The sequence below is a fragment of the Arachis hypogaea genome, chromosome 14 (genome assembly GCF_003086295.3).
Source record: "Arachis hypogaea cultivar Tifrunner chromosome 14, arahy.Tifrunner.gnm2.J5K5, whole genome shotgun sequence".
NCBI lineage: Eukaryota > Viridiplantae > Streptophyta > Magnoliopsida > Fabales > Fabaceae > Arachis > Arachis hypogaea.
Genome location: NC_092049.1, coordinates 37,597,671 through 37,616,816, shown reverse-complemented (window position 1 = coordinate 37,616,816; position 19,146 = coordinate 37,597,671). Strand labels below are relative to the sequence as shown.

Below are 19,146 nucleotides of genomic sequence, written 5' to 3'. Positions count from 1 at the left end.
GTCAATCTTTTGGATTCTTATTATATTAAAAGATATAACTGATATTCTGATTATTGAACCCGGCATATCTCTGTACTTTTTAACCTCATGAGTTGAAGTTCTTGGCATGAGATTAATGATACCCAATTGTTTTTGGGCTTTCTAATGGTTCAAATTATTTATTACAATTTCCTTCAAGCTTTGTATATTATCTTTTTATGATTTATATCTTTATTTTCAAATTGAATGTATTAAGTTTGTTACTTTATAACTTGTAGAAGGGGTTATTTAATGTGATTGTGAATAAAAACACGCATTAATGAAATTTAGGAAAAAAATACACGAGACTATGTGATTTATATGCATGTTAAACATTGGTATTACAACTAAAATGAAACTTTAGTCCAGATAATCATGGCGCCTGATAGGAGTTGGATGTCACGAAGGCAAGATTGCACTGGTCATCTAAGTGAGGAATTTAAGAAAGGTGTTATGGAATTCGTAGATTTTGTAGAAAGAAACCCGACAGTCATTGATAGTTTAGGTCGCATTCTTTGTCCATGCACAAAATGTAAGAACAGGATTAGGGATGAAATATTTTGGGTCGAAAAGCATTTGTGTGATCGTGGGTTTATGGAGGGTTATATAAACTGGACTGCTCATGGTGAGGAAAGATGGGTTGAACAGGACGCAACAAATGTTACCCAAGAACATGAAGAAGAGATTACAAATCCATATGTAGACATGGTTATTGATGCTGCAGGTGATAACTTAAACGTAATGGAAGGTTTAGAAGAGGATCCAAATCCATCAGCGTCGAAGTTTTATAAGTTGCTGAGGAGTGCTGACGAACCTTTGTGGGATGGCTGCACCAAGCACACAATATTGTCAGCTGTAACCCAGCTAGTGAACTTGAAATCAGAATTCAACATGAGTGAGAGTTGTTATAATCGAATGGTTGCCATAATCAAGAGCATGCTCCCAGAATCAGAGAAGTTGCCAGAAGATTTCTACCGGTCAAAGACAATGATTCAAGAATTGGGATTAGGATATGAGAAAATTGATGCTTGTCCTAATCACTGCATGCTATATTATAAAGAAACAAGTGACAAGACTAGTTATGTAGCCTGCACAATGTGTGGACACCCACGATTTAAGCCAAAGGCAGGGGATACAGTTAATAGCAGTAGAGATGTGCCATACTCAATATTGAGATATTTTCCTATTACTCCAAGACTTCAACGTTTGTTTATGTCTAAAATTACTGCGCAATATATGAAGTGGCACGTGGATGGAGTACGCCACGATGAATCGGTTATCACACATCCGGCTGATGCTGATGCTTGGAAACAATTTGATGCCACCCATGAAGTATTTGCCCAAGAACCTAGAAATGTTAGGCTTGGACTCTGCACTGATGGTTTTAATCTATTTTCTGGCTCGAAGACTCCATACTCATGTTGGCCTGTGTTTGTTACACCTTACAATCTTCCTCCAAGTATGTGCATGAGAAGAGAGTACATATTCCTCAGTCTGTTGATCCCTGGACCGAAGTCTCCCGGAAAAAGATTAGATGTTTATCTTAGACCGCTGATTGACGAGTTAAAGGTTTTGTGGGACAATGGTGTTACTACTTACGATGCATGGGAAAAGAAAAATTTTAACATGAAGGCAGCATTATTGTGGACTATAAGCGATTTTCCGGCTTATGGAATGTTGTCTGGTTGGAGTACTCACGGCCGACTTTCATGTCCGATTTGCATGAAGAACACTAAATCGTTTCGACTACAACATGGTGCTAAACCCTGTTGGTTTGATTGTCATCGACAGTACTTGCCTGTTGGTCATGCATTTCGTCGTGATCGATATTCTTTTAAAAAGTCAATTGTGGAAAAGTCTTTTCCACCAAAACGAATGAGTGGAGTTGAAATCTTAAATGAGTTGGACAAACTCGATGAAGCTAACTTTGGGGCAAATTCGAGAGGAAAAAATGGTGGCTTTGGTACCATTCATAATTGGGTGAGAAAAAGCATATTTTGGGAGTTGCCTTATTGGTCAACTAATTTGATAAGACACAATTTGGACATTATGCACATTGAAAAAAATATTTTTGACAACATCTTTAATACTGTTATGGAGGTAAAGGGAAAGTCAAAAGACAATGCGAATGCAAGAGAAGATTTGAAGCTAATATGCAAACGCCCTAACTTGGAGTTGGTATTCGAGAATGGAAAATACAAAAAACCAAAAGCCACATATGTCCTAGATTCTCAACAAAGGAGGATAGTATGTGAGTGGATAAAGCAATTAAAATTTCCGAATGGTTATGCATCAAATATTTCACGATGTGTTAATCTAGCGGATGGGAAGATATAAGGAATGAAGAGTCACGACAGTCATGTTTTCATGGAAAGACTAATTCCGTTGGCATTTCGAGATGTGTTGCCAAAATCCATATGGGGAGTGCTAACAGAGCTCAGCTTGTTCTTTAAAGAAATTTGTGCTACTGAAATACGCCCTGATGCTGTGGAGAAGGCAGAGATTTCCATTATTAAAACAGTTTGTAAGCTAGAAAAGATTTTTCCGCCGGCTTTCTTTGATGTGATGGAGCATTTAGTTGTCCACATTCCCTATGAAGCTAAGGTTGGAGGACCTGTGCAGTATCGATGGATGTATCCATTTGAAAGGTGTATGTTATACTTAAAACGAAAAGTTCGAAATAAGGCAAGAGTTGAAGGATCTATTTGTGAAGCATATATTTTGGAAGAAATTTCAAACTTTACTTCCATGTATTTTGAGTCAACAGTACAAACAAGGCGGACTCAAGTTCCCAGGAACGATGATGGTGGTTCAAATATGGATGAGAATCACTTGTCTATTTTTAGATACCCATGCCTTTCCATCGGGCGAGGTTCAAAAAAATACTTAACTGATGAAGAGCTTCATATCGTCCACACATACATTCTTGTCAACTGCGAAGAAATAGAACCTTATCTCCAGTAAGTTAGAACTAGTTAATATATTCATATTATATACACACTAATTTTACAACTAAATTGAATGTTAATTGATTACTTTATTTATTAGACAATTTAAGGATTCCCTGAAAGAGTTAGATCCAAATATCTCCGACGATGAAATACTAATTGCCCGCGATAAAGACTTTAGTAGATGGATAAAGAATCAGGTGAGTGATTTTTGAAGTTAAATATTTATAACAATTAAAATTATTTGTATTGCAAGAATGTATAACTTTCAATTGTTATTATATTCATTTGTAGGTAGATACAGGTCACATTGAAAGTAGAATGATTCAACAGATAGCTCATGGTCCTTCCAAGTCTGTCACTTCGTATAACGGCTTAAAAGTTAATGGATATAGATTTCATACTAAGGATCACGACAAAAATAAAGCTACTATGAATAGTGGAGTATGTGTTAAAGGAAATATTTATGGGGAAAATGACTTAGACTACTATGGCATTCTTGAGGAGATCTTGGAACTGTCATACTTAGGCTATGGAAATACTGTATTTATCTTTCGATGCTGCTGGTTTGACCCAATTAATGGAGTAAAAGTTGACGAGAGATATGGGTTAGTTGACATAAAGTATAAATCAAGACTACAATCAAACGAGCCATTTGTTTTGGCTGAGCAAGCACAACAGGTATATTACACAAAATACCCACATAGTGGGTATAAATCTAGTGGGGAATGGTGGGCGGCTTGTAAAGTCAGAGCCAAGCTCTTTATGATTGAGACTTTGCATGATCCAGATGAAGAACCCAACAATGAGCATGCTGATAGTAATGATTTTTATCAGGAAAGTGTATCTGATTTAAGAGCGCAAAGTGTTGTTTTGGAGGATGAAGTTATTACATTGTTTGATGCAAATGCTCCAATGGAAGAAGTAAACGTAGAAGATATAAATTGTCCAATTGACACTTTGCTCAATGATGAGCTCATCAACGATGATGAAGATTTTGATAGTGAGGATAGTGAAAGTGTCAGTTCCGAAGATGAGAATGAAGACTAATTTCGTATAGATTTGGTTTGTTTGCTGGAAAATCAGAATTGCAAATATTTTGCTTGATAGATGAGATTGTTGGTGGGGGGAAAGAATTGGCTAGAGCTCTAATTGGATAAAAAATTAATTTTATTTTTTTTGTTAATATAATTTTTTGTTTCAAAACTATTTGATAAGTATTTTTTTATTTTAATATTAATGTGATCTTATTTATATCATATTTTGTTAAAATTAAAATTATTATAAAAAATCTTTAAAATGTTAAATTATAAAAGCACACAATAAAAAGGTAATATAAAATTGTCCTAGTTTAAAGTTCTAGATAATATACGAGGTGAAATATTTGATAGAGTAGATTTTTATTCTCAAATATGCTTAAATATATAAAGCGTATTTTTAGAATGATAATGCTTCTATTGTATTTCTTTAAAAGCTTTGAATGTCGTCTATTAATTTATAATACAATTAATTTAATTTAATTTAATCTATAGTTGTTTTAATTGGACTTTATACTTATTGAGTCATATTTTTTTTAACAAAAAAATAACTATGAAGTCATTTTTATGTTTTTACAAAGGGACATTCATTATGTCATAATTTTAATAATTAATGTAAATTTTAAAAAATTGAATAAATTTATATTTATTTTGATTACATTCAAGAGTAAATGATATGAATTCTTACAGTCGAGAAATAGATTTAACTTGTTCTATAATAAGTAAGTTTTTCAATAATTTAATTTATAAGAAAAATTCTCATATTTTATTTATTCTACAAATTAAAAATTAAAATTAATATTCATAGTTTTGATTAACAAAATTAAATTTTTAAAAAGATAACAAACCTCTCTCTCGCTAATAACCATATTGGAACTTAAATTTGAATGCTAACTGATATTATATATTGTGTAGGTAGTTAGAGTATATTAAGAAAGTACGTTATTAATTTGAAAGTAAAATTATTTTGTGTAAATTTATTTTTAAGAAAGATTATTCTTGTTGAACTATTTTACTTTTATTCCTTAAAAATATATCCTAATAAAAAAATCTGTAACAATAATTTATATTTAATAAAAATATTTTAATGAGGTTACTCTAAAAAAAATTGGATAAAAATTTTTTTATTTAACGTAATTGACAAAAGAATTTTTTTAATAATAAATCTTTCTTTAAGAATAATATTGGAAGTTAAATTTAGACACCAATTATAATTATATATTGTATAAGTATCAAGAGTATATTAAATTAAAATAGTATGATAATAATTTAAAATAAAAAATTATTCGTTCTATATTTTATTAAAAAAATTACTTTAATTGGAGCCATTTTTATAATCTTACTATTGAGGGTGAGCAATCTTTTTTAAAATTATAAAAACGAAGGTAGAATAGAAAAAAGAAAATGGATACTAAACCTTTCATATTTCTATTATATATAAATAATATATATTTGTCTAACTTAATTTAACTTTCTAATAAGCAAGTCCTAATATGTTCTATATTCATCTACATTTTAAAAAAGAAAAAAAAAACAAAGAAATGTAGGATATACTATATTTAATGCGGTGCCGTTTTATATACAAAGAAATCTGATAAAAGAAGTCGTGAAAAATCAGCCACCTAACTTCTCCTGCCTTCACCTTTGTGACCTCAGTGCCAAAAACCTAGAAGGGCATAACATTCTTTGACTTGCTTTCGAACACACCATAGAAGAACATGCAACCTCACCTCGTCGTTGTTCTTCTACATGCCCAGCCACCACCGCCGTCGCGTTTGCTCCACTGTCGTGCGCGCTGCTATGCGTCATCCAAACTCCTCTGCTCGGTCGCGTGTTGGAGCCTCCACTCAGCCGCCATTTTCCTGCCGTTCACCTTCTCAATTGCCGCTGTGATTTCCCCAGGTTCAACCATCTCCATTGAGTATGAAATCTTCATCTCCCTCTCCTTCCCATGTTGATTTTCAGAATGTGTGAAAACTAAGGTGATTTATTGTTCTTGTTCAATATTGTATTAATTGTTCCGTTAGTATTTTAGTTGATATTTGTTTTAATTATTGAGTTGCTATTTCAGTTCAAGCTCTTCCATCCTTGTGCTTTTCTGTTCTTGATGGTTTTTAAGTTGCCCTTTTGTTTCCTTGTTTTTTGTTTTAAATTTTATTAAAAATATAAATTTTAAATTAAAAAATAGGAACATAAATTTAAAACAATTATATTATTTTTAATTTAAAAAAAGCGGTAAGCCAAACACAAAAAAAACCCGCGCAGCACCCTTTGCAATTTGTAATATTTCAACTTAAAAATTAAAAACCCCACTATCCCCACTATCTCCTCTTCTGCCATAGCTACCGTACAAAAAGAAAAATAAGGATTTCTGGTTGTGGAGAAGGAAGGTTTTCATATTGTTGGTGCTGTTTGTTTAAAGAAGGAGGCTCGCTAAAGGAGGTCCAATCGACGACACCGCTCAAGGAGGTCTGATCCACGACATAGCTGAAGGAGGTCCGCTTCTCCTTTCCACAAATCGCAGGTTATGATAATCTCTTCCTATGTTTGTTCTTATGTATAATTTAATATGATTGTGATGGTTCTTACATTCAAAATTTTCTTGGATTATTGCTTTTTCGTGGAATTAGATATTTACTGCTGTGAATTTTATTGTTCATGGAGGCCCTGCATGCCTGAGATTGAAAATTTTTTTTAAACCTTTGAAATCATCTGTTCCCAAACCCAAATTATTTTTTCTCAAACCCTTAAAGAGTACAATTATATTCCATACTAAAATAGTCATATGATTAAATAAAATAAATTGAGATATTATGTTATTTTTGCACTGTTATTTTTTATTCAGGACAATGCATCAATATTTCACAACTTATATTCCACTAAGAATATAAATTTAAGCTACCACCTTAGAATTCTGTTTCCAATCCCATAGTGCGTGTTCTTTTTCCTTTTTGTAAATTCAATTTTAAATTAATATTTTATTTTAAAATAAAAATTTATATAAGTATCTTTTCTGAGTTAGTGCGTTATAACCTCAGTGAAAAAAATTTGGTGCATGTTTACATGAGTCACGGCCTTATACTTATTGCCTCCAATAATAGAGTTGTAATTTGCAATAGAAACCTGTATATTATTGGCAGTCAGGGTTTGGAACTTTCTCTTATAATAGAATCATGTAAGTTCACGGTTCATCTATGCAAATAATCCAGAATTTCTTTCACATTTCTTCACTTCTCTGTTATTTTACCTATCATTCTAGATTTATAATATTATATAACTAATATAATTTAAAAGTCTCAACATAATGTCCTTTTCATTCAGCAGCTTTCACATACCACAAACTGTTAAAATCCATTTTTTGAGATCATAATTTAGATGTTGTCACTTTGTGTTGTGTTCTTTAAATACCATGACAGTTCTACCAGCAGCATAAAGTCGTGTATTAAAATTGAATTCATTTTCCTATACTGATTTCTTTCTTTTTCTTGTTTTTTTTTCTTTTTGTTTATTTATTTATTTTATTTCTTTTTTATGATTATTGATTAGAATGGTATATCCTATCAGTTTTTTTACTAATTATTCTCTAGAAGATATTGGTTATGCAAGTAATAATTAAGAACACGCACTAGGAGGATCAAAGAGCTTTAACTGTGACTAAACTCCAAACCAGGTTAATAAGTCCCTAGTAAATTAGTAATAGGTTAGGATAAACCAAAACTAACATTAAATAAACCTAATTATTTGGATTAGTAATGCACTTCAGTATATGGAAACTAGATAAACTCCAAGCCTCACTCGTATATATTTTTTAAAAATGAGTTATTAGTGTCTTATAATATTGTAGGAATGGTGGTCTAAAATAATAGGATAGATAGAACCTACAGAGGTCATGATATATGGTCAATACAAAGTTTATCCTAATAAGCAATAAATCAATATGCATACACCATAGTACATAGAAGAATTGAACACATAATATGGGGTAGATTTCAAAAGCAAAACCAATAAGCATTACGTGAGTCCCTCCCAAGACACAAAACAGATGCAGGTTAATTATGCTATGAAATCTCCCTCAAAAAATCAGTAATATGTATTATTCTTGCTAGAAATGTTGTTTTGTTCTTGTTAATTATGTTAGAGTCAGGTATTAATTATAAAACAATTCTGCATATCACAAATAAATTAGTAATTTATGCTGTTGCAATTTATTTTCCAATTCATTATTTTAATAGGTTGTATTGAAAATATTTTAAAATCACTTTCTCTTTTATTTATTTTTTATTAGACAGATAATCATGACACCAAAAGGTAGAGGTGGACGAATGGTACGAAACACTCATATCGATCAATCTCAACTTTCCTCGCGTATGCCAGGTATACATTTGGCGTTGAATTTAGTTTACCATTATCGGCTCTTGATTTATGAAATATGATGTATGCTTATTTCATTAAGTTTATGTGAGTAAACTGTTGACATTGATTCTTCTCAACCATTGATACACGTATTAAGTATCTAATTGTACTATACACTTGAGTTATATGGCTTCATTGTGATTTAATTAATCCTAGGTTAGAAAGTGATTTTATCCTATCTATTTTTTTTTATCTTTTTTACTGTAGGTCAACAGAACGATAATAACGATGAACCTCATCTTACACAATTGAATGAGGGATCAGCATCACAACCATCTCCACAAGCTTTATCACAACCGTCACCACAATTAGATGGTATGATCTACTTCAGCTGCTAAATTTTTACATATTCATTAACGAGTACATATCTAATTGAAAATTATCTCTTATTCATTGTAGGTGTGAATTCGTCTGACGGATCTGTTTTAGACGCAGAAGATAATGAGCTACCTAATGTTGGACAATCAAGTGCACATACTGAAACTAGGGGTAACAGGAAGTTGGTAATAGCTGTAGAGAAAGGCGATAACCCGTAAGTAGTTATAATATTATTTTGACCTTGCTATATCTGTATCCTTTCTACCTAAAATAAAAAAGAAGGGTATCACTTAGTAAGGTACCTTTAATTTTTACTAGTTTATTACTAGATTTTACACCTTATTATGTTGAGACTTTTATGTATATTTATTTCACACTTTATCATGTTGAAATTATCACAAAGGTAGAATAAATGGATCTGATTTTCCTGTTCATTCATTAATCTTGTTAGTAATGCATGTGCTATATTTTTTAAAAGAAGTATAATAACATATGAGAATTAAAGAAGGTCAATGCTTGATTTCAAAAATAAGGGGTAAGGTTTTTATTTCATCAAAAATCAAAAGGGGTGAGTCATGTTTGTAATTTGTCTTTGGTTTTATGATGATACTTTTGTAGTGCATTTGATAAACTTGATTTTTATTTGAAAAACTGCCATTAGCTGAACCCATCTAATGTGAACAAACCTTTTTCTCTTTATGCACTTGCTATTTGTAGTTGCTAATGTTGTACAATATATACCATAAACAATACTGACTAAAAAAGTATATGTTTCACTACTGCAACCAATCTGAATTATAGAATAAAAAATTTGATCCAACAAGTCTTAATGCAAGGCTTTAATGCTCAGATTATTTAAATGTTAAAATTATTATAATTTACTCAATCTGCACCTACTTTTTTTTCATGCAATCACAACTTATCACAAAGATTTGCTGTTAGAGTCCTATATATGTGTCATTTATGTTATAATGTTTATTAATTTATTATATTTATTTTTATAAAATAGACAGAAAAATAATTTTGCATATGTGGATATTCTTCTTTGCAAAACATTGATATTAATCTAAGCCTAAATTCACAACACAGGAAATGCATTTCAATAAATACCGAAACATATGGCCATTTTAGATTACTATGGAGAAAGCTATCAGTAAATAGTTTCAAAGAAATAAATCATTACTTTTCTTTTATATCCTCTCATCCAGTATTATAACTTCTGCTCAATTAGTAACTCAATCCCTGCATTTACTTTTATATTGGATGAATGGATGTGCATATTTCTTGTATTCCTATCATTTTATTTTTGTCAAAACAGAAAACATAAATACAGTTAACAGTAGTTTCATAAAAATGGTATGTGACCAGCAGTTAATACATGCCGCATGAGAGAACTAAATATTATATTTGATTTTTTTTCTGATTTGATCTTAATTTAATTGATGCGGTTTTTTTTTTAATTTAGTTGATGCACTCTTGGGAGCTTTACATACTTATGATCTATGTTATTTTCATAAATTATTTTAAAGTTGCGAGTAGTATAGTTAAGCCTAGAATTTGTTGTTGCTTTGATGATCTATGTCGTTGTGTGTTAAACTATTTTTGATAATCGTGTATTTTTTAATGTAGGAAGAGATTTACAAATCATACAGTAACTCGTGACATTACAAAAGATTTGTTAAGTAGGATGCCTTCTCCAGCACCAAGATGGCAGGATTATTGTCCAAACATGAAGGACGAGTTGTTTAAAGGTTTCCTGGTAAGTGATTATAATGTTGCCTCAATGCGATTTTAATAGATAATTGAATTGCGTAGTTACTAAGTCTTTTAATCTTTAAATTTAGGAAAAACATGAATTTGCATCAAATTATGATAAGGCTATGGCAAGAACTGTTTGGAATAGGACAATGCTTGATCGCTATCCAGATATTTTGAAAAGAGCAAGGGAAAGAGCTTTTAAGGAGGCAAACTCAACTAGTATTGCTGACATTAAGGGTCATGGACCTAAAGCAATGAAAGTTGATGTTTGGAATGGCTTAGTTGATCACTGGTTAGATTCAAAGTGGAAAAATAGGTCTGTGGCTGGTCAAAAAAATAGGGCTGCTATGCCTGCTCATAAACTACACACTGCAGGGTCTATCAGTTTCGGCGAACACAAGAGAAGAAAGGTATAAAGAAAAATATTGTCTATCTCAAATGATTTATGATAGTATATTCTAATAAATGTTGTTACAGGAAGCTAAATTGAAGCGTCGTGTATCTTTCCTTGAAGTATATGATGATGTTCATAAGAAGAAAAGTGGAGAATATGTTTCTGAAGTATCCAAGGAAATTATTGTAAGTGCCATTAATTTTGTAGTTTAATTTACTTTCGGTTTTCTTAATAATATGTCCTTATTTTTCTGATGTAGGATTTATATGGAGAGGCAATATCACAAAAATATGGAGAAGATTTATTAGATCAACCTGAAGTTGATCCTGACGTGTGGACAGAAGTTGCAGGAACTAATAAGAAAGGACGAGTTCATGGGTTAGGCCGCAGTCTAGATATTGGTATTCGTGATCATAGAGATGTGCCATTACCAGAAGATACAAGTGTTTCTACAGTCAAACCGGTTTCACAAGCGGACATCACTCAAGCTATTAAGGAAGCATTGCCTAGTGCTATAAATGAAGTGTTGCCTAGTGTTGTAAATGAAGCTATACAGAGTAATCTACTGTCTCTCCTTTCTAAGATTCCAGGATTCCCCCAAGAAAAGGACCATTAGAGTGACTTTGCTGGCTCAGATATTGATTAAGTGGCTTATGTTAATGCATTTTGTTAGGCTTAGCTTAGTTAGGTAGTTAATTTGTTTGATAGATAAGTAATTGGGCAATTTGTTTCATTTTCAGGTTTTATAGAAGTTAGCTTACTTTTATTGGTAGTTTACTTAGTTAAAAATTATATAGATTGATTTTTATAGTTATTGATATTGTTAGATTTAGCTTGTTTTGGTATTTTATTTGAGAAGTGTCTATGCTGGAGATGTTACAATAGATTTTTATTTTAATCAATATATTTGGTTTGAATTTTTTTAAAACATGTATAATTTTGATGAACTAATTTTATTTGTATGCATTATAATCTTTTAGTTCAATCACTAAAATAAAAAATAGTATGATGTTTATTTAAGTATAGTGACAAAATTGGAATACTAACCGATATTCTAGAAAAATTAGCGACATACTCGTTGTTGACGATAGTGACAAATTAAATATTTTATTGCGACTGAAATATTTGTCAGATACCTAAAGATTTGTTACTAGTTTAAAAGGAATTTGCGATGACATTTTGCGATTGTATTGCAACTAATTGACTACATATTGTTTCCTAGCAAATTGGCGACTATTTCATAACTTTACTTTCTCATTTCGAATAGCTTTGGTTTAGCGACAACATTCCTACAAATTTAATTAAGGATTTTCAAAGATTAACTATAGATTTACTACAAAATGTGACAGATTTGCGATCATATTTGCGGACAACTTGCGACGAGTTAGGTTCAGAAAAATTCCTTGCTAATTAGCGTCAACTAAGCATTCTATTTCGTCTACGAAGTTAGCTTGCATTTAGCGATGAGTGTGCTGTAGTAGAATTTGTCGCTAATTAGTGACTACCGTTTAGTGTATTTCTTCTATGAAATTAGCTTTTACTTTAGTGATGGATTTGCGACTATCTATTCGGTAGTTAAAAAACTTTCCGATGAATTAGCGACTGTTGTGTTTGCGTCACTGATCTGCGACTTGTAATTAGCGAGGAAAGCATTAGTTGCTAGGCGGTAGCTAATCTGTCACAAATTATATTTTGGGTCAGATTAGCGACGATTTTACGACTCTTTTTGTAGTAGCTAATCGACCAAATTCTTGTAGTGTCAATCACATTACTCAAATACATACATACATACATACATACATACATATATATATACATACATATATATATATATACCACACTTCTTATACAAGTACTTACAAATATACATACATGCATTTCGTTACAAAACATAATTTCTATCCCTCCTACAACAATATAATGTTAATGGCGAGGGAAGAATAATATCTAAACTAAAACATCGTATAAGCAAAATGCAACAAAATTCTTCGTAAGCTTCTTTCTCCGTTTTCTGAAAAGATAAAACTATAGGGGGTGAGAACCTAACCACACGGTCTCACCACGGAGTTTTAAAGTTTTCATAAGAAGATATTTAAAGAGAAAACTATTTTCAAGCTCAGTGATTATCGTTGTCTTATGAATCTTTTGAAAACATTTAAAGAGAAAACTATTTTCAAGCTCAGTGATTATCGTTGTCTTATGAATCTTTTGAAAACCGATGGCTTAACCACCTGAAAATCCAAAACCTCTTTAAAAGAAATCAATTAATTATCCAGAAATCCAAACTCACTTTTCTTATAAAAGAATCTTAAAAGTTTCCTAACAGTATGAATGACCAACCTGTTTCAAACATAGGTTCATTAATTCTATGCTAAACCAGTTTGAAATTTCATACTTTACTAAGTCTTAATCAGAAACCAATGTCATGCAATCAATCAACACTATCACCAATTCAGCATCAAAACTCAATCTCAAAAGTATCACACCAGAATAAATACAGGCAAAATAGACAAGGAAAACACAAGTATAAATAGCAGTTACAACAAGTAGCTCAGATAGCAGTTAATAACAGTTAAGCAATTAGGCAAGTCAAAACAAATTCAAACCAAAACAAAGCATGCAAATGCATATGATGCATGTCTGTCCTATGGTCGATGAGTCTCATCTGTCGATTACAAAGGCAAACCTGACATGTCCGGTAGCTAACCTTGGACAGAACACCAAACACGGAGCAAGTGGGACAATGCCGCAACCCTTGCATCTTACCCACGTACCCAGAGCAAGGGACAACTTCACCCTGCCTCTTACCTAGTTGGTGTTACAGCTCTCAACTCGGAGCAAGCGGCGACAGAACTCAACTCTTGCATGTTACCCGGAGTCTCGAACTCTTGTCCGAAGTAAGTGGATAACACCACTGCATCTTATCCAGAGTCTCAACATATACTCGGAGCGAGTGGACAATGCCACCGCCTCTTACCCAGTCACATATATTTCAATCAAATTCAGTTTCATTTTTAAATTCATTCTCAATATCATTCAATTCAATTTCATAATTCAAACTCAGTTTTCATCATTCTCCTTCCTCATTTCTTTCCCGGAACAAGTGAATTTTGCCACTGCCTCTTACCCAGGATCACATATCTCATTCATTTACAAATCATCATTTCTGCACTTTCTCAACCACAATTCATTCCTTTCTAAATAAAGCAAAGACTCAAAACGTAATCCTTTTCTGAATAACTCAAAATCAAATTATAAAATCCTTAAAAAAATCCAAATCGTTCTAATAAGCACTTCAATCGAAATCTCCAATTTTATAAAAATTTGGGCAGCATCTCCTCTAAAATTCAGATTCTACCACCTTTTCTGGGTCCCATCCAACATTCCTCAAACCCTTCTCATCCATTTCCAATATCAAACAACTTTTAAATATCAAATCCTTTCCAACTTTTAAACCAATGCCGATGTCAAATTGGATTCAATATCAAACCACTTCAAACTTCAACTATTTCCTATATAAATTCATTTTTCAATATCAATTCAACTCCAAAACCAAGAAAAATCACTTTTTATCATACTCAAACGAATTAATCTTCCAAAATCATTTTTATCAACAACCACATACCACTCAACAAATAATAATTCAATCCAGTAACAATCACGTACATAAGACTCATATAATCATAGAAATATATTTTTCACATCAATATCTATTTATAACAATTCTATAATATAAAATAAATTTTAAGAAAAACTCCTACCTTGATCGCGACTTAACTACGCGACAAAACCCGTAAAACTCTGATTTCGCAGCGGTGGCGTCAAATCCGACCATCCACGCAGCAAAAACAGTTTATCAAACATAACATGCAAGAAGCGAGACTCAACTCTGAGATATTAACGTCGCGTAAAACTCAATAACTTATAACAAAATAACAACGGTAAGGATTATGGGATAAGAGCAACTTACTGAACTCAGAGAAGGTCCAAAGAACGGAGCAGCCCTTCTTTCCATCGCCTTTTGCTTCTCTGATGACGGATTCTCCAACGGCGAGCACGAAAGACGGTGACGCAGTTGGAGGCGCGAATGGCGGCGACGGCTGGGCATGACCCTCCCTTTCTCACCCGCGTCTCTCTCTCTCTCTCTCCCTCCCTCCCTCCCTCCCTCCCTCCCTCTCTCTCTCTCTCTCTCTCTCTCTCTCTCTCTCTCTCTCTCTCTCTCTTTCTCTCACGGTTCTGCTCTCTTGGCGGCGACGATGAAGTCTGACGGCACAGCGGCGGCTTCCTCTCCTGGTCGTGTTTGCGGGTTCAATGGCAATGGGTTCTTCGACAGCGGCAACACGAACTCTCTCTCTCTCTCTCTCTCTCTCTCTCCCCGTGTCGCGTCATTCTCTTCTTTGAGCAGCAGTGTCAATGGCAGCTTGGCGGCGACGGAATGGGCTGAACGGTGGCGGCGCGATGGCGAGCTTGATGGTGGTGCTGTGGACAAGCCCTCCTTCTCGGGTCACCCTTCTTCCTGTTCTCTCTCACTCTTCCCTTTTATTTGTTCCCTTTCTTTCTCTGGTTTTTCTTTTCTGAAGTATGCTGAATGTTGGGTTTGTTTTTTGTGTGTATTGAGGAAGAAGGGAAAGGAGAAATGGCGGCTAGGGTTAGGGTAAAATAGGGTTAGAGTTAAATTTGAGAATATTTGAGTTAATTAGGGTTTTAATAATTTTATTAAAATTAGGGCATAGAGTATTAATTTAAAATCTAATTTAATCCATTAAAATTATTTTAAAAAATATTACTTAATTGCCAATTTGCTAATTGGATTTTAATCAAATATTCTAATTTAAAATTAGAGATAATATAATTTATTTTTTTTATTTATAAAATTAAAGTATTAAATCTTAAAATCTCAATTATTTAAACTAAATCATATAAAATCCTTATACTTTTAAAACTATTAAGATTTATAATTTAAATATAAAAAATTATTTAATAATTATAAAATTAAGTATAATTTCTAATTTAATTATCAAAACTTGACTTATTTACTTTTAATAAAATAATTTCTGAAAATAAAGTCTTTAATGAATAAGTAAATTGAAATTAGCTCATAATAAGATTTTTTCAGAAATTCTGGGGCTTATAATTCTTGTAGGGCTCCGAAGCGGTCTCGCGCCAAACCCTATCAGGATCAACGATCGAGGCATCGGAGTCGAGATCGTCCCCATTAAGCTGAGATTGCTAGGTCACGACCTCTAATCTCTGCGTGAAGTCCTCCTGTGTAACATACATTGTGATTAGGATGACAGTTGCTTGACTGCAAACTAAATACATTTCAATCATAGAATTAATTGAAACTCACATAATGAGCCTCAGACTACTCATTAGTAAATCTTGCCTTGTTGGCCTTCAACGATGGGTATACTACTTGAAGGTCTCCGCCAATGTCGCCTCACGCTCCAATGATTTAAACTACACACATTGAAACCAACTAATAAAATAAATCAAGTAACAATTAATTCAAGTAATAATTAACAAAGATTATCAAACTACATACCAGCCTTCTCTTTATCTTCATGAAAGTCACTGACTTACCGGTATACTTTGACGACTTCGGTGAAGCCCTGTCAGTTCTGTTCGTTAGACAGCGACGCTTGAACCGCTCATCAGTACTAAAACGGATGTCCATTTCCTTCTTAATATTTGGACGGAGCTAAATCGTGAGGTGGTTGCGCCCCTCATGAATGTCCTGCATCATCTGCTGAAGTCGCCTAGCTATCCGGTGGTCGTACATCTCCCTGATCAAAATATCATATTTTCTATCCCATATAAATTTCTCTTGCACAAAGTAATTCAACAACATTAGTTAGTTGAAATAAAATACAATTAAAATACAGTTAATTCAAGAACATTGGGTTCTTTCCGTCCACTTCTGAAATCATCACTCTCTAGTCTCAACAGGGATCGTCGTGTTGTTCAGTCATGGGTTGTCGTACATGGACTTAATCACATTGGAGATTTTCTGTGTACATGCATTGTTGTTTGGTGCAAACCTATCAACGAAAAACTTAAGATTAGCAAACACATTAAAATATATAAAACTTAACAAATTCAAAATAGATTGCAGATAAAAAATATTAAAATAGTACTCACGCCTGCATGCCATCAGGTCAAATCCTCATTCGTATGATGGACGGTGGTGGAAGAGCATTTAGCTGGGACATATTAGAGGAATCACCCACCACAGTCTCTGTCATTGGAGTTGGAGGGGGCATAGCAGAAGGAGGCACGTAGTTGGGTTTAGGACCATGATGAATTGCTGCTCTGGTGGATTCGCCTGTGACGTCACAGGGGTCGATGGGGTAGTCGGGTTAAAGGGTGATAACTGAGAAGTCCCTAGGATACCGATGGAAACCTTCCCTCTACCACGATCACGAGACCGACTCGTGACACCTCTACTACCTGTCGTCATATCTGCAAAGAGAATACCAATTAACACTAATCAATATATATACAATACAGATCCTTCAACATTTATATTCTTTCAGAAAAATTTTGATATAACCTCCCCTAAAATTGGACATATATCCACCTTTACAGTTCCTACAAATCCAACCAAGCTCAATTCATAACATCAGTCAAAACTCAATTAAATTCACAATATTTTCAGTAGAATATATTAACTTGTTTATACTGTTGTATACATTTATAAGGGCATCATATATATTGATATTTAAATCTCAAAGAATATCATTATATGTAATGTTAATCATTATATATTTATTTGAAAATATAAGAAATTAAGTTAAATTTTACCAAGATTTAAAAAATAAGTGTTAATTGTTGCCTTAAATTAAATGATTTCTTTAATAACTATATATATGAATTAGAATGATCCTACAAATAATGTACTTATATTGATATAGTAAATCAGTAGAACCTAATACTTTAAATCTAGCCTATCTTAATAACTTAAATTCTCTAGCTAAAACTAAAAATTAAAATCTAACTTAAGGATAATACTAATTATCAGCTAAAATATAAATTAGACATAGAGACATATAATCAAGCACTTGGCGTGCAAAAGTATCAAACAACAACAAATAGCACAACCAAGTATTTCTTTAACATCAATTCACACAAATTAGCATCAATAACACAACAATCTATAGCATATTGCAGAAATTCAGCAGAAAATCAATTAATATAGTCCAAACAAATTTAAATTTAAATTTAAGAAAAATTCTAATCCTAATCCAAATCTAAATCATCTAACCAGCAGAAAACAATGATAACCAATTTCACTTACTAACTAAAAATTAACATATAACTAAATCCTAAATTAACTTAAATAGAGAAAAAGAGTGATCATTGAACTTGAGCTTCGAACAGAGGAAGAGGAACTCAAGGGAAGAAGATGTAGTGACAGCGACAACCGCTACTGGTGGAGCGCTACGGCAGTGCTAGATGGCGAGACAAACAGAGAAGGAAAAAAGGAGTCGTGGTTGACGCTGGGTTGCAAAGAGGAGAGAATGAAAGAAGGGACTGGTTTTGGTGAGGCGGAGAGGAAGCAGCGAAAGGAAGCACACGGCAAAGGCGTTGTTGGCGACGGTGGGGCTGACGGAGCAGCAGAGAGAGGAGAATGTTAGAGAGAGTGTGGGAGAAGAGAGGAGAGAGAGAGGGGGAGAATTTGAAATAAAGGGGGAGAGGATTTGCTCTTCGAATTTTAGGGCTCGTTACCGTTGGATTTACTGGCGAATAAATCCGACGATAACGCATTGCGGGTCATCAAAACGCAGCATTCCACTAATTGGGTTTATTGGCAGAATAATTCCATGCTATATTTCGCACCTGTTTTTCCTGTTTTTCCTCCAATTATTACCGAGGAATTTACCGTCAAAAACAAAAATTTTCCAGTAATGATTTGACCTCACAAATTTGACACCTAAACTATTAATGAATCCACCGATAAAACCAACGCTAATGTGCGACGCTAAATCCGACGGTATTTAACACTACATGAAATGCGCCGAGTACCGTTGGATCTAGCATCTCAAGTTACCGTCGGCTTTATCGACGAATTTATGGAAGGTTTGTGATAGAATTCGTTACATCAAATAGTTACATGCAGATTAACTTTTCTGATGGTAAATTCGTGGGTAATACTTGGAAAAAAATGGGAGAGAATAGGTGCGAATATTAGCGTCAGATTTACCGTCAGTAAAATTCAACAGTAAGTCATTTTAGTTAAACGTTGCGTTTTGGTGACACG

General features: G+C 33.1%; 2 protein-coding genes across 7 annotated transcripts; both read left to right on the top strand.

The window, feature by feature from the left end:
* Window positions 1-393: 393 nt before the first annotated feature.
* LOC112742525 (uncharacterized) lies at window positions 394-2,355 on the top strand. Its single transcript, XM_025791764.1, has one exon. The coding sequence runs from the start codon at window positions 394-396 to the stop codon at window positions 2,353-2,355; it is 1,962 nt and encodes a 653-aa protein (XP_025647549.1).
* Window positions 2,356-5,592: 3,237 nt separating this feature from the next.
* LOC112741989 (uncharacterized) lies at window positions 5,593-11,814 on the top strand. 6 transcript variants are annotated; one of them, XM_025791190.3, is made up of 9 exons: window positions 5,593-5,985; window positions 6,426-6,527; window positions 8,289-8,377; window positions 8,624-8,731; window positions 8,816-8,948; window positions 10,364-10,493; window positions 10,579-10,902; window positions 10,970-11,071; window positions 11,146-11,814. In XM_025791190.3, exons 3-9 carry the CDS (start codon window positions 8,299-8,301, stop codon window positions 11,500-11,502), a joined length of 1,233 nt encoding a protein of 410 aa, XP_025646975.1. In that variant the 5' UTR covers window positions 5,593-5,985; window positions 6,426-6,527; window positions 8,289-8,298; the 3' UTR covers window positions 11,503-11,814. The 6 variants fall into 6 exon arrangements, with proteins under 6 accessions (XP_025646975.1, XP_025646974.1, XP_025646973.1 ...); XM_025791189.3 differs by having other exon boundaries at window positions 5,610-5,924; window positions 6,429-6,527; XM_025791188.3 differs by having other exon boundaries at window positions 5,610-5,924.
* Window positions 11,815-19,146: the final 7,332 nt, after the last annotated feature.